Source organism: Malania oleifera, chromosome 10, assembly GCF_029873635.1.
Source record: "Malania oleifera isolate guangnan ecotype guangnan chromosome 10, ASM2987363v1, whole genome shotgun sequence".
NCBI lineage: Eukaryota > Viridiplantae > Streptophyta > Magnoliopsida > Santalales > Ximeniaceae > Malania > Malania oleifera.
In genome coordinates, this window is record NC_080426.1 from 42,242,443 (window position 1) to 42,257,898 (window position 15,456).

Genomic DNA, 15,456 nt, shown 5'->3' on the forward strand with positions numbered 1-15,456 from the left:
ATTTTTAGGACCGTAGGCAAGCACCTCAATGACTTTAATGAAAGCCCTATCTTTTAATAAATTAACGTCACAATTTTATCTTATAAAATGTGTCTCACATAACTGAAATTGAACCATCTTTATATATAGCTCTAGATTTTCTTAATATGCATAAAGGCAGTCTTGCCCATTTTTTATGAGAGAGAGAGAGAGGGGTCTCTTTTTAAATTGTCCTTTATAAAAAGTAAAAATGACAAAGGACTCTTTTAATTGTATCCTTTACAAAAAGTAAAAATGACAAAAACAACTCAATATCCAAGCGGTTAAAATTAAAATAAAAATTTTATTTTTACAAAATATAAATTATATTATTTTTACTTATAATTATTAATTAAAAGTATGAGAAGAAAATATTATTTATGTTAATTAAAAACTTTAGCTTATTTGATTACCTATTAATTTTATCAAATATTATAGTGTCAAACGTTGAGAAGGTTAGAATAGAAAAGCAACATACATTAGTTTGGAATAGAAAAGCAACATACATTCAAATATTAGTCATTAGAGATGCAAACAATTAAAATAGTTCAAACTTTCGGTGACTAATTCAAATTCAATTTAGAATTAATTCGTAAAATTATATTTGAATTTAGTGTTAAACATTTAATTTTACCAAACATTCCCTTTAACTAATGCATTTATTAAAATGATTATTTACTAATAATAATTAATTGTTATTAATTTTTTATTAGGTGTCGAGCTAATTTTGAATTTAGATTTTTATCTGGATAATAACGTCTTTAAGTTGCATAATAATTAATTAATTAATACTTAAGTAGTCTCATACTGTGTCCAACTATAGTTTCAAGGATTAACAAGTTGATATGGCAAGGAAATCTGGGGGCACTGCACCATTGCCAAAACGAAAAGCACAAAAACAAATTAAGTGAAATTTGCTAAGGAAAACTACTACATGAGCTGAAAGGAACAGAAGACAGATTTACCACCAAACTCCAGTACAATAGCTAGGGGGTAAAATTCAAAGTTCTATTTCTAGCGATCAGACTTACCAGACTCATTAACCACAAATATGGATCATGTACTCTGATTCAAATTTCCAACTTCTGCACAGTTGGGAAACAATTTGTGCCGTCTTCACAAGCTCGAAACATGACAACCTTCAGTGAATTATCAAGGCCCTTACTCTGTTCGAACACGCAAATATCACCAACTTTCAAGTGATTATCTAGCACAAATGTCTTCCAACCAGAACTCAAATGTGCTCCACATGGTCCAAGAGTGTATTTGATAGGCCAAGTTCTCCCATCCGAAACCTGAATAGTTACTTCCCCACACTTTCTGCTAAAAACACCCTGGACAGATCTCAATGGAAAACGCTGCAATATAATAAAGGGGGAAAGGTTTTAGTTCTTGAACCAAATAAAAAAAAGTACAACAAAAGGGAAAATTGAATATTCTATTCTCAAAGCAACTCACTTATCTCACTCAATATAGATATCATAAAGTGCCATGATACTACCATTTCTGCTATGAGCTTACCAACCAACATCCAGTACTAACATAAGACGGTCGCAGTGTAACTATATGGAAGGGATTTTCAGGTTTGAAAGCATTGGCTGCTTGGAGGGCTGTGAATTCTTCCTTGACAGTAGCTGGCCCGCTCCCTTCTGGGTATTTTGCTTGTGGGGATCTCGACTCCTTGTCTCTACTTCCATTGTCTTCCTCATTAACATATTTATGTCCACCTGTAAAAACCCACAAGACAATGCAACAGTGCCTTTGCATCTCTTGAATCCAAATTGCAAAAATATAAAGCCTTTGGTGTGCACGTTTTCTAAATGTAGTAGCATTGATTTTAAGATATAAACAGGTAATCTAATGGATCAGTCTCCTATCAGAAAACGTATGAAAGCCAACATGAGCTGAAAGGAACAGAAGACAGATTTACCACCAAACTCCTGTACAATAGCTAGGAAAATTCAGAGTTCTATTTCTAGCGATCAGACTTATCAGTCTCATTAACCACAAAAATGGAGCATTTACTCTGATTCAAATTTCCAACTTCACAAGCTCGAAACATGACAACCTTCAATGAATTATCAAGGCCCTTAATCTGTTCGAACACGCAAATATCACCAACTTTCAAGTGATTATCTAGCACAAATGTCTTCCAACCAGAAGTCAAATTTGCTCCACCTACTCCAACAGTGTATTTGATAGGCCAAGTTCTCCCATCCGAAACCTGAAGAGTTACTTCCCCACATTTTCTGCTAAAAACATCCTTGACAGATCTCAATGGTATACGCTGCAAAATAATAAAGGGGAAAAGGTTTTAGTTCTTGAACCCACAAAGATTCAAACAATAGTACAACAAAAAGGAAAACTGAATATTCTATTCTCAAAGCAATCATTTATCTTACTTAATATAGATATCATAAGTGCCATGATACTACGATTTTTGCTACAAGCTTACCAACCAACATCCACTACCAACATAAGATTGTCGCATTGTAACTATATGGAAGGGGTTTTCAGGTTTGAAAGCATTGGCTGCTTGGAGGGCTGTGAGTTCTTCATTGACAGTAGCTGGCCCGCTCCCTTCTGGATACTTTGCTTGTGGGGATCTCCACTCCATGTCTCTACTTCCATTGTCTCCCTCTTTAACATATTTATGTCCACCTGTAAAAACCCACAAGATAATGCAACAGTGCCTTTGGATCTCTTGAATCCAAATAACAAAAATATAAACATTTTGTACAACTAAATGAAGACTTCTGCAAAGGTTTTCTTGGTTAAATCTGGAAATCTGTCGTTGATTTCAATGACACTATTTATACATACAACTAACATATAATTACAGAACAATTCAACTAAAACATAAAACTATAAAATAATATGAATGTATTTAAAATACATAAATTAAACCTAAATTAATTGAATTTCAAAAATTACAAGAATTTCCCACGTTAAAAAAAAATTAGGCTACAATATAAACATCTAACGTTCTCCCTTGGTGGTTATCCATCACTTGGGTTTTAAAAGGCTAGATGTATCATCTAAGGAACTGAGCCACCATTGTCAAAATTTTATGCATGCTTATTACAAAACGGTTGTACTACAAATGCATGATCATGATCATGATCACAATCATACTGCTGACAACAAATGCATGATCATGACCACAATCATGATAAATTCCGCAAATGCATTATACCTGCCAAAAAAAATACAGCAGTCAATGATTCAAATGCCAAACTCCATTTGCCAAAAAGCCAATTGCCTATACCTTAGAACAATGCCAGCGGTAAACAGATTATTCGAAGAAAAAGATAATAAAAATTAAACATAATAAATTAAAAACCCAAGCAAACAACTAGTACGTTAAAACAAATGGCCAGTCATCCCAAAGTCTTCTGCCAAATCAGTATTTTAGAGTCAAAAATTAAAGGAAAAAAAAAAAGCTTTAAACCAATTTTTGAGAATGCATCTAGCACAACATGAAAATTCAAACAGTTAGATTGTAAAAGGGTAAGCTCAACACGAAAAACTAGCAATGCAACTATCATAATCCCATCCCAGATATCTCAAAATATTATGGAATAAAATGATCAAGTTCATGTAGAAAAGTACGGAAAATGACTATCAATTTTCCTATAAATTTATGCCATATGTAAAAGTTAGAAGTGCAAATCGTTTTGTGGAGAAATGATCATTTGAAAGCATGACAAAATATTCTAAAAATAACAATGTAAACCTATATTTAAGTAAATATGAGAATATAACATATTATTTTGTGGACAAGAATCTACTTTCTAAAAGTAAACAAAAATTTTTAAAATAATGAAGTTCAAATAAAAATATTGATAATGTTACTTTGTGGATAAAAATATTCTTGCCTTTTAAAATTAGGACAAAACAATCCTAAAAACTGATGAAATTCAGCTAAATATACACCATATATAACAGTACATATGGTGTAAGTTATTTTTATTTTGTGGATAAAAACATCTTAAATTCTATAAGTAGGAGAAACCATTTTGTACCATTTTGTGGTACAAAATGGTTTTACCACAAATGCATGATCATGATCACAATCATGCGGGATGCATTGATTAACATAATCTTATTTAATCATTGTCTTCTTATTCTTCTGTATCTTTTAAAGAGTTATTTTCAAACTCAAGTAGTTTAGTTAGAATTAACCCTATGTATGCAGAGGCCTTAAATTTGGATTTATATTTGGATTTGGATAAGATGCAATATAAAATTGTACTCAAATTTGTCCAAATTCATCCAAATCCAAATCCAAGGTTTGAAATTCATGCCCTCAAATGCAGCGAAAGTTCTTAATAATCTCTATACATAGGCTAGCAAAGATGATGTAAAGGTCTTATGCTAAATTCACTCCAACAATAATATATTTTAGTTTTACATTGCTTTGGCTAGGAGTCATAACTTGCCTCCTCTGCTGCGCATCCTCACTCTTACTGTCTCTCTATGTTCTTCTCTTTCTTATTCCTTTCACACCTCATCTCTAATTCCTGTCCTATTTTCTGAAGGGTGTTAACATAACCTAGTGCCTAACTCAGGATCCGAACAATTTCTTGCAGGCTATCTTCAGCAGAGAGAGTTTATTATAACACAAAGGCTCCTACTCTGGGATCAATGAACGCTCACCAACCTTATTAGAAATAGAAGCATTTGAAGACTTAAAACTCGTGTTTAGTGAATTAGGCCAGTATTTGTTCAAATCAGCAGAAGGATGTTTTGGTGACAAAGGTCGAGATGCATGGAATAGGGTTGCCATTGCCAAAAGCTTATGCATGCTTATTACAAAGGCTGCTAGTCTTTTAGTACAATGGATGCACACCTACCTTATCAGAAACAGAAACATAAACATTTGGTGTATCAAATATTTATGTAGCAAGGACTTGATGCATATCCTAAAAGAAAAACAACAGGTAAGATTGCAAGTATCAAATTCCGAATGGGAGAAGCATCTTTCTATCGCACAATAGGTGGCTTCCATTTGGCTCAATTGTAGATTGATATGGGGATGGAATAATAAAAGAGTCTAGCCTGCACAAGGATGCAATAGTTAAATTGTTTTAATGGAATGCAATTGTTGTGACAAATTCAAACTAGGAAGAGAATTGACATTGTTAACACCCTCCCATGCACAACACAAATAAAGACAGCATCCTCAGGGTCATGATAACTGAAGAGCTGAGTATATAAATAAGGGTTGGAAGTTTTTCTAGACAGCCTTTCCACTGACCCTTGCAGTCCTTTATTTCAGATTCCAAGCCACAACCTCTTTCTTCAGTTAGACACGAGGAGAAGGTTACAGACACAAGAACAATGGTTGGTACTTGCTTGATTGCTCCCTCTTTCTGAGTTTCTATCCAGGCATCAATCAGAACATATTCATTTGTTTTTTCAAATGTTTGCTATTTTGTTTACCAAACCATTTAAGGTTAATCAAATAGAAGTGTTGGAAGTTGGAAGGATGGGACTAATTGGGTTAAACATAAGCCTAGAGCTCTGATCTCTTAGCAACAGAGTGAAGACTCCTGTTTATCTTATTTGTTTGGTGTAAAAAATCGTCATATCTTTCAAAATGAAACTATAGGGGTCTTGATGATTGCCAACGCCATTTTAGAAGATAATTTGATCAGATTTGGAGATGTTTACAACTCTTACAACTTTTCATATATGCATTCCTGAACATGCAGTGGCAGAGCATAGGCTGGACTCATTATGCTTTTTAGCCTCCAACTTTCTAGATTTACTGATCTTTCCAGTTAATAAATTAGTTATTTACCAAAAATATATTGAAAAAAACCACCTGCCAAATCTTGCATGACCTGATGTCCATCCAAGTCTCTCTTTGACCCTGCGAGTTTCATCCCATTAGCTTGAAGATCTTTCTGTTGAAAGTTCATAACTGGATTTTGAAGAGCAGAAGCATTCTTAATTTCACTAGGAGGTTCAGTTTTTATCATCCGAGAACAGGGAAATCGTGATGGCTGTTTTCCCAACTTTTTCTGACTTGTGGGGAAATCTTCTAGGATTTCAACAGATAAATCATCTTCAATTTCCTTTAGTTTAGGCGCTTTCAACTTCCCAACAAAAATGGATTCTTCACAGTGACTTTTCTGGCACATTGGGAATTCACCCAGGATTTCAACAGAAGCATCATTCTCAACTTTCTCCATGTGTGCTCCCAATTCCACGGCATTATCAGAATCTTTATGGTCCGTATCACTGAATGGATATTCTATCTCTGAAGCTGTCATATCACAAATAATTACAAGAAAACGGGAAAACCCTTCATATTTGAATATTAGAAAATGTCCTTGACTTATAGAGTAATACTTGGAGAATTCTCGCCAACCATTTTGTAACCAAACCCCACCATCACATTTCATCAGTTCCACTTTCCAAATAGAGCCATTTGGAACCTTGACGAGTACAGGGTTTGAAAGTTTCTTTCCATACTTCCTAACAAACTTTGGTGGAAACCGCTGAAAAAGAAAAACAAATTATTTAGATAAAATTGACGGAAAATACAAGCAAGTGTGAGCATGCAGTCATATAACCATAACTAACGGACTGTAACAACATTGTAGTAATGTTTAGCCCACTAATTCCCTTTGTTTTACTTAGCAGAGGATAGATACTTAGGCAAGTTTTGGATTTAACCCCCACAGCCATGCAAAAGTGCCTGGAAGAGGTTAAGGAAGATACCAACCTAATCACTTCATATGTCACTGAATAAGACTTCATCTATAAGTTGTGTGAAATAGCTCCAGAATAAATTTTATAGCAATCCATGGAGTACATTGAAGCTGGCAAGATTCATATAATCTTATTAGCCATAAAGCTTGTATAGGACTAGTTCAAAACCCAGAGTAGACCAGCCAAAATGTTGGTCCAGGTGATATCATGAAACAGGTAGACCGGGATCGACCCAACCGATACCAGGCAGCTCAGTAAAAAGGCAGGGTTGACCTTGTTCCTTATAAAAAAATTTATGTGAAATGCAGGGAAAGTCAAGGTCAAACCCTGCACCCTTTTGGAAGGGAAACCAAAAGCTTACTACCACACCCAATTTCGAAAGACACAATATATATATATATATATATATATATATATATATGCATACATATTATTTTCAAAAAAAAATTAGAAATAGGAAAAGTAGTAAATATTAGTTTAGGTTTTGCTGTTATTTATTTCTGTTTTAATTAAATAATATAATGTTTAAAAAGTATCTTTGTAATTTATATATGGATATACATACACTTAGTAATTTGTATATAGATATACAAACATACATGCATACAATACATACACATACATACACAGATATTAAAATCTTATATTATCAATTTAAATATTAAATATATGACAAATCATTCCTACATTCATTAACAGCAAAACCAATTTTGAATATAAACATAAAAACATAGAAACAGCAACCAGCTGCTCCAAATCAATTCTAAAACTCGACTTTTTTGTAAGGGAAAATTGATTCTTGATTAATTAGCTGTCTAACCCATTATGCAATAGCTTCAAACACTCAAAAAGGGTTTATAAAAAGATCTAGAGGGGGGTGGGGGGGGGGGGAATGAGGAACACTACATCTAAAAATAAAATAGAAAGGAAAATAGCTTACAAGTTTTCCATCTCGAACGTCGTCAGGACTGATGATTTTAAAAAAGTTGAATGTTTCCCCAGCCGGTAAATTTGACCGGTCACCGTCTCTGCAGCTGGGAGGAGGCATTGATCCTGTGCGGGTAAACAGAGTTGTGATGGCGTATTAATTACGATTGACTGATTTGCATTTAAATGGAGTTATAATACCGAATAAAATTTAATTGAATCAGCCAGAGTGGTCGGTTAAAGGTGAGTAATTGCAATTGAAAGAGTCCCGAAGTACGAATCAAAATCACAATAATAATGGCGTATTCCCAGGTGAAGAAGGAAGGAAGCTTCAGCATTAACACTATGATTCAGTGTATTAAAGATGGTAGATAGCTCAAAACCCCTCATCACATTAATTAATCGACCCTCTGCTTTCATGGTCCAATTAGAAATCTTCTCCTGTGAAAAGTTTCTCTGCGGTCAGCCTCCTGCAACTTTACCTCTCCTCTTCCAGTTGCCTCTTGCTTTCCCAATTTCCTCCACTCTTCCTTTCTTCGGTTAACTATTAATCTTTTTTAAGCTAGCTTCTATAACCTAGGTCTCATCTTTCAAAAATGCAATCCCGTTAATAATTCATTAATTTTTTATTTTAAGTTTTTTACTTTTAGCTTAGTTAATTTTTTTTTCTCTCCCCCTTAACATTTACTTTCTATCACACTATGAATTAATTATAAATTAAAGAATGAACAACAAATATGTATTTATTATATATATATATATATAAAGTTATATAAATTTTATATTTAATAATTCACATAGCATACTATTCTTTATTTTAAATATTTTTCACGTATTTGTGTATACATAACTTTATAATAGCATTTGATGTATATGTTTGAATTCTATAATTTTAAATAAAATAAGAATTTTATAAATAACTTCCAATTTTCATACTATAATATTTGTAAACTTATTACGATAAAATATTATTAATTTATGCTTAAAATTTCTAAATTTTATTAACAATTGTAAAAATATCTTACACAAAATTATTCGTATCTAGCTACGTACACATGCAATGTATGTTACATGTTTACTGTACATATATGAACATACAAATTCATCAAACTAGTTATTTTTTTATTCTAAAACAAATTTTTAGTTGAATTACCAATTGCAGATTTGTATCATTTTTAATGATATACTTGCAACAATAAGAAATTTCAAGAATATCTTAAAATGATAAGGAAAATAGTTCAAATATTATCTTGGTGTCCCTAATAGTTATTTTTTATTTCAACTAACTAATAATTACTATGAAAGGTGTATATACCTCTACTACTACTACTACTACTACTACTAGTATTATTATACTCTCTTCGTGCATTCCTCTGTAAAATGTTGACAATCGCCTAGTTAAGGAAATCGCACCGAAGAGTTACAATAAAAAGTTATTTGGACGAGGCAAATTACTTGTTGCCCAAGCGAATGTCAAGTAGCTATCCAGGTCATAGAGGCTAGCAAAGCAACAATGGTAGTCATCAGGTAAAAATCGCCCAATCAATCATGCAACAAGGAAGGTAAACATCAGGCAATCATATCAACTATAATAAAGTTTTAGGGGGGAAGAGCTGTGTGGCTAGAGAAGGCAAATGAGAGGCTAATGAAGAACAGAGGAAGGGAGGAAGAGCTGTGTGGCTGGAGATGGTGAATGAGAGGCGAACGAAGAAGGGAGAAAGGAAGGAGGAGCTGTGCGGAAAAAGATGAAACCGTAGGAATAACAAAGGAAGACAGACACCCAACAACAGAGATGGATGACGACGATATGTTTGACTGGGGCAGTATCTGGCCCAATTTGTTAGAAGAACAAACACACGCGAGAGATATGAGTCATCAGCAGCAAAAACAGAGAAGCACCCGCCAACACTGCATGCAGATCGGCAACTCATCGGTAGAACTTTGCTTAACAACCAGATTCAAGGAGAAGCTCCTGTCAATCACAGCAAGAGGAAGAGGCTTTGCCAGATTCATACTGATCCATGATGAAGTGATACCATGGCTAGTCTCAGGTCTGCAAATGGTTGAACGAGAGAAAAATGAAGGCAAGGAAACGATTACAAAAGGCTGCAGAAGCAGAATATACTGTTGTCAATACATACGAAAATTCAGTCATCCCTTTTTGAGGATTACGGTGAAGATGAAAAACAGGGGGATTTTTTTCATCGACTTCAAGATGGACAACCAAATGGAAGAGAGTGCAAAATTGAGAGAAGGAATCAAAAAGAAGGAAAATGCAAGTAAACCAAAACATACAACGATGAGTTGCAGAACGAGAAAAGAAGAGTGCACAGATACAGGGAAACACACAGACATAAGGACCTATGCCCAAGTCTCAACGAAAAGAAATTTTCACACCAAAGGAAAATGCAAAATCACCTTTGAAGAGTCGGGTATTTTCCTGAATGACGACACGCAGAGCACCAACAAGAGAATCAAATTTCTCAAACATTGCTTGATAGGAAGTTTCAGAGACAGCTCATGGGAAATACAAAAAATAAGGGAATGGAGTATTAACAGTTGGAAAATAAAAGGCAACTTGGAAATCAAAAGATTAACATTTGATCGACTTCTCTTCATTTTGATAGTGAAGAAACAACCGAAGAAGTGTGGCGGGTTGGATCAAGGAACATTCAAGGCAACCCTTTGTGTTTACAAAAATGGAACCCAATTACGATGTGCCATAAACCTAGGGAACTCAGCAGTTAAAAATGGATCAATATAAAAGGTTTCTCATTTCAGTTGAGAAGTCAAACCACATTGGAGGCGATTGCATTAATTTGCGGGGTCCAAATGGAGGACTCTACGCATGTAGACTGGTTAGGAGAAACCGTACGAATCAAAGTGAAGATAGTGAAAGCGGCACAACAAATTCCGGAAGAATCCTTCATAGCAGACGGGGATTCTAGTTTTAAGGTGAATATTGAAGAGGAAAAACATCGGCCCGTGTACAAAAGAATCTCACGGACTCGACGCAATCAAGACCCGGAGACAAGATGCGTAGAATTCCCAGAATCCATAATCATCAACGATACAAATGCTTGCAGTGTGATTCATTGCAGCAGTGAGGGAGATCCAAAATTCATCCTAAAATCTGTATACTGTGGGGAAGAAGAAGATGAAGAATTTGGGAAGAAGGAAGACGAAAGTGTGATTCACGCAAATAAGGCGCGTGCTCTGGAGCAGCTGCTAACACAGCCTCGGGAACAACGCCAGTGCATGAAGCAGATTTCAAATTCAAAAAATCATGGCTCTAGCACATTGGAAAATGCTAACAACGGGAAAGAGAAGGGAATCCAATGGGAAGCTGGGAAACAAGAAGACAAAATACAGCTGGCCAGCATAAAGCAAGACATGGGAATTAGGCTTGGCCCTGCACTCTGGAATAACAGTGAAACACGGAAATGTTGGCCAACAGGAGCATAGCAAGCCCAAGCTTTGGAGGCCCAAAAGAAAAATGGGGGAGAAGATACATCGCCCGAACAAAACGAGTCCAGCCCGTCTGCAGTCCATCCAAGCCCAGCCCCGCAGCCACGTGCTGCCCAGCCCAGCCCTTGCTGCACCTAATACCGCTGCTACCCGAACACAGCAAGCCCAGCCACATGGCAGTACAACCCAACACAGCGCAGTCCAGCCCCTGCTGCTGCTGCCTGAACACAGCAATCCCAGCACCTCCGCAACCCACTCCACCCCTATGCAGTCCAGCCCCAATGCTGCCAAGTGCAAACAAAAATTCTGGAAACACAGCAAACAATCAGCCGAGTACTCTAAATAATTGCAATTTTGAATTATTTGTAGATTTCTCTGGCTATAATTTTAATGCAGATGATACAAAGGAAATGGATTGGGTCATAGATAAAGCAATGGAGGTTAGTGAAGATGTGGGTTGTAGACAAGAGGATTGCAACGATGAGCTAAGAAGGTTATTTACAGAAATTGAGAAGAAGAAGAACTTCACGGATAGGCAGGTTGTCTCCTCATGAATCCTAAAATTATTTCATGGAATGTTAGGGGATTGAATAATATGGTTAAGAGAAGTAGAATTAAGCTCATGTTGGAAATGTGGAAACCAGATATGTTGTGTTTTCAGGAAACCAAAATGGAAAACATTGGAAACAAGGAACTGAATTCAATCTGGAAAATAGTCAGACATTGTGCACATCCTTGGACTCAAGAGGGTCTTCTGGTAGAATTATAGTGGCATGGAATTCTTCTAATTTTAAAAGCAAGGAAATCATCAGAGGCAAGTTTTCCATCACAATTGTCTTTCAGAATGTACTAACAGGTTAGGAATGGCTGCACACAACGGTTTATGGCCCTCATGGTACATTGGAGAAATCTGCTTTATTGGCCGAATTGTCAAGTCAAAAGAAAAATTTTCCATTACCTTTGTGCATCTGTGGCGACTTCAACAAGATCAAATTCCCTAACGAAAGAACAGGTTGCAGTAAAATTTCCAAACCCACGAGTCATTTCTCTGATTTCATTTCTAAATGGGAGCTGATTGACTTACCGCTTAATGGGGCCGAATTCACCTAGGCCAACAATCAGGACACCCTCATTATGTCCAGGAGTGATTGATTCCTCATTTCTACAGATTGGATGATAAACTTTCCCCATCTTTGTCAAACGGCTTTGACCCGATGCATTTCTGATCATAACCCTGTCATGCTGGATTGCGGGGGTATGAAATGGGAAAAAGCCCCTTTCAGATTTGACAACAGTTGGCTAATGATTGATCACTTATAGGGGAAAATGGAGGATTGGTGGAAGTCCATGAATTATAGCAGCTCAAGTTTGTATGTTTTGGCAAAAAATCTAAAGAACATGAAGGTTCATCTGAAAAACTGGCGTAAAGAATACAAGACATTTGAGTCACAGCTCAAAATCTTAGGACTATCAGAGGTGGATTATTAGAATAGAAAGGCAGAGCATCGCCAGTTCAGCGAAGAAGACAAGGCCAAGAGAGAGGAAGCATATAGAAAGCTCCTTCAATTGCTTGATCGAGAGGAAGAGTCACCGAGAATCAAGTCAAGAGAAATATGGTTGAAATCTGAAGATAAGAATACCAACTTTTTCCACAGAATGGCTTCATTACACAGGAAGAGGAATCTCATCACAAGGCTGGTTATCCAAAACAAGGTATGCACAAACCAAGAAAAAATAAATATCGAGATCACAAAATATTTTCATGATCTACTTCAAGAGCCCTACAGATGGAGGCCCAGAATAAAGGAGGATGGGATTGCTTCTTTGTTAAGTCGACAAAGGAAGATCTCGAAATATTCTTCTCAGAATGCGAGATATGGAGAGCCATTGCATCATTGAATGGGGATAAATCACCTGGCCCAGATAGGTTCACCATCTCCTTTATTCAAAAATGTTGGGGATTCTTAAAGGAAGATTTCACTGCGGCTTTTAAGGGATTACACACCGAAGGAAGATTTGAAAAAAGCCTTAACGCCACCTTCATTGTCACTATTCCAAAAAAGGGTGGAGCCAAAAACATCAAAGATTTTAGACCAATAAGCCTTGTTGGTAGTTTTTACAAAATCCTTGCAAAGGTTCTTTCTGACAGACTTAAAAGAGGTTTTGGCCTTACTCATCTCCAAGCAACAAATGGCCTTTGTTTCAGGAATACAAATTCTCGACGCAGCCTTGATAGCAAACGAGGGGATAGACTTTCTGCATAAAAACAAGACTAAAAGTTTTGTGTGCAAGCTTGATATGGAAAAAGCCTTTGATCATGTCAATTGGAAATGCCTTATTAACATCCCCAGAATCATGGGATTTGGAGAAAAATGGAGTAGCTGAATTGAGTGATGCATCTCGACGGCTTCATTCTCGGTGTTGATTAACAAAAAAGCAACTTGTTTCTTCAAGAGCTCAAGGGATTTTAGACAAGGAGATCCATTGTTTCCTTTTCTCTTTGTTGTCGCAATGGAAGCTTTTTCTCAAATGATAAACAGAGGTTTGGCTATCAATATTTTGAAGGGAGTTAATCTTCACAATCCGTCTCAATCTACCACATTATCTCACCTTATTTTTGCAGATGATACCCTGGTCTTCTGCAAAAATTCCTCTTTAGAAGTCTGAAATTTACGGGCTATCCTTCTTTGTTTTGAGGCAGTTGTGGGCCTAAAGGTTAACCTATCCAAGAGTTGCATCTTCCCAATCAGAGGAGTTGAAGGTGCAGAACAAAAAGCTAGAACGCTTAAATGCAAATTAAATTCCTTCCCCACATCATATTTGGGTCTCCCACTTGGAGCCAAATCAACCTCAACGCACATTTGGGAACCGGTGGTGGAAAAGATGGAGAGGAACTTGGCCACCTAAAAATCAAAGTTCCTTTCTTTGAGAGGTAGACTGACCCTTTTAAACTCTGTGCTTTCTAACCAACCCATTTACTATATGTCTATGTTTCCCATTCCAAAAAAGGTGGTTCAAGTTATAGAAAGAATTCAAAGAAACTTCTTGTGAAGGGGAACAAAGGAAAGCTTCAATTATCCCCTCGCCAAATGGAGCACAGTTACTCAATCAAAAAAGCAAAGTGGATTGGGAATCAAACAATTAGAGAACACGAATAAAGCTCTGATGGGGAAATGGATATGGAGGTATAGCAGGGAAGACGAAGCTATCTGGAAAGTGGTGATTAGCATCAAGCACAAGTATGACATTGTAGACTGGTACCCAAAGAATAATGGCAAAGGCACAAGCTGGGGTCTTTGGAAAAATTTCAGCAAACTAAAATCCACCATTTGGGAACATATGATGATCAATGTAGAAGACAGGAGAAAAACAAATTTTGGTTGGATAAATGGGCCACAAGAGCCACTCTTCAAGAACTCTTTCCGAGCCTTTTCTAGGTGGCTTGTCAAAAGGATGCTAAGGTGGCTGATTTATTGAGATTCCCTAACAGTAGTCCTTTTTGGGATCTAACATACGACAGAAATGTGAGGGGTAAGGAGATCAATAAAGTTTTTGAGTTGTTCAAATTGCCTTACGATGCCAACATAAATAGGGGGGAAAAAGATTTGTGTTCCTGGACCCTCACTGCATCTCAAACATTCACGGTATCTAGCCTCTACAATCAACTAGCAAGCAAGAACAATTGCAACAATCTTAGAATCCCATACAATCAACTATGGAACCCTTTCATTCCTTCAAAAGTGAGTGTCTTTTGCTGGCTTGCAATCAATAATAGAATTCTTACAATAGACAATTTGCAAAAAAGAGGCTGGATGATGGCATCTATGTGTGTATTATGCAAGAAGAAACACGAAGGAGTTGATCACATTTTTATACATTGCCAACAGATTTGGGCTTTTGTGTGTCAGAAAATCAGCAGTCATATGATCATGCCGAACACCCTGAAATCAATGTTTTTAGCATGGAATTTTTCAAAATTTAAAGGGTTTGTCAGAAGGTTGAAAGCAGTTATTCCGGTAGTCATCTGTTGGGAAATTTGGAAGGAAAAGAACGAAAGAATTTTCAAGGATAACTACTCCACAGTTGTGAAAGTGTATGATAAATGTTTATCAAATCTATATCTTTGGAGTAGGTCAAACTCCCTTTTGTCTCATCTGGATTGGGGAGAGTTTTCATGTATTTGCTATGATTTAGGAGGGTAATTTTTCCCACCACTCCCCTCTTTGTTCTTCTCTGTTGTTCAGGAGGATTTAAGCTTCTTGCTTGTCCTTCCTTTAATAAAGTCATCCAACTTTAAAAAAAAAAAAAAATTTATAATAG

At 36.2% G+C, this 15,456-nt stretch overlaps 1 protein-coding gene across 9 annotated transcripts in view; it reads right to left on the reverse strand.

Annotated features, from left to right (window-relative positions):
• Positions 1-864: 864 nt before the first annotated feature.
• The window catches only part of LOC131165912 (B3 domain-containing transcription factor VRN1-like), a 28,089-nt gene continuing 13,497 nt past the window's right edge, over positions 865-15,456 (reverse strand). For 2 of the 9 annotated variants that reach the window (XM_058124076.1, XM_058124075.1), the window contains 7 exons: positions 7,682-7,794; positions 5,825-6,527; positions 3,215-3,286; positions 2,474-2,679; positions 2,044-2,305; positions 1,540-1,745; positions 865-1,376 (listed from right to left, as the gene is read on the reverse strand). In XM_058124076.1, the coding sequence (XP_057980059.1) occupies positions 1,089-1,376; positions 1,540-1,745; positions 2,044-2,305; positions 2,474-2,679; positions 3,215-3,286; positions 5,825-6,527; positions 7,682-7,789 (1,845 nt within the window). In that variant the 5' untranslated portion in view covers positions 7,790-7,794 and the 3' untranslated portion in view covers positions 865-1,088. The remainder of the gene's footprint in view (positions 1,377-1,539; positions 1,746-2,043; positions 2,306-2,473; positions 2,680-3,214; positions 3,287-5,824; positions 6,528-7,681; positions 7,795-15,456) is intronic. The other 7 variants (XM_058124081.1, XM_058124080.1, XM_058124083.1 and 4 more) reach the window with 6 other exon arrangements.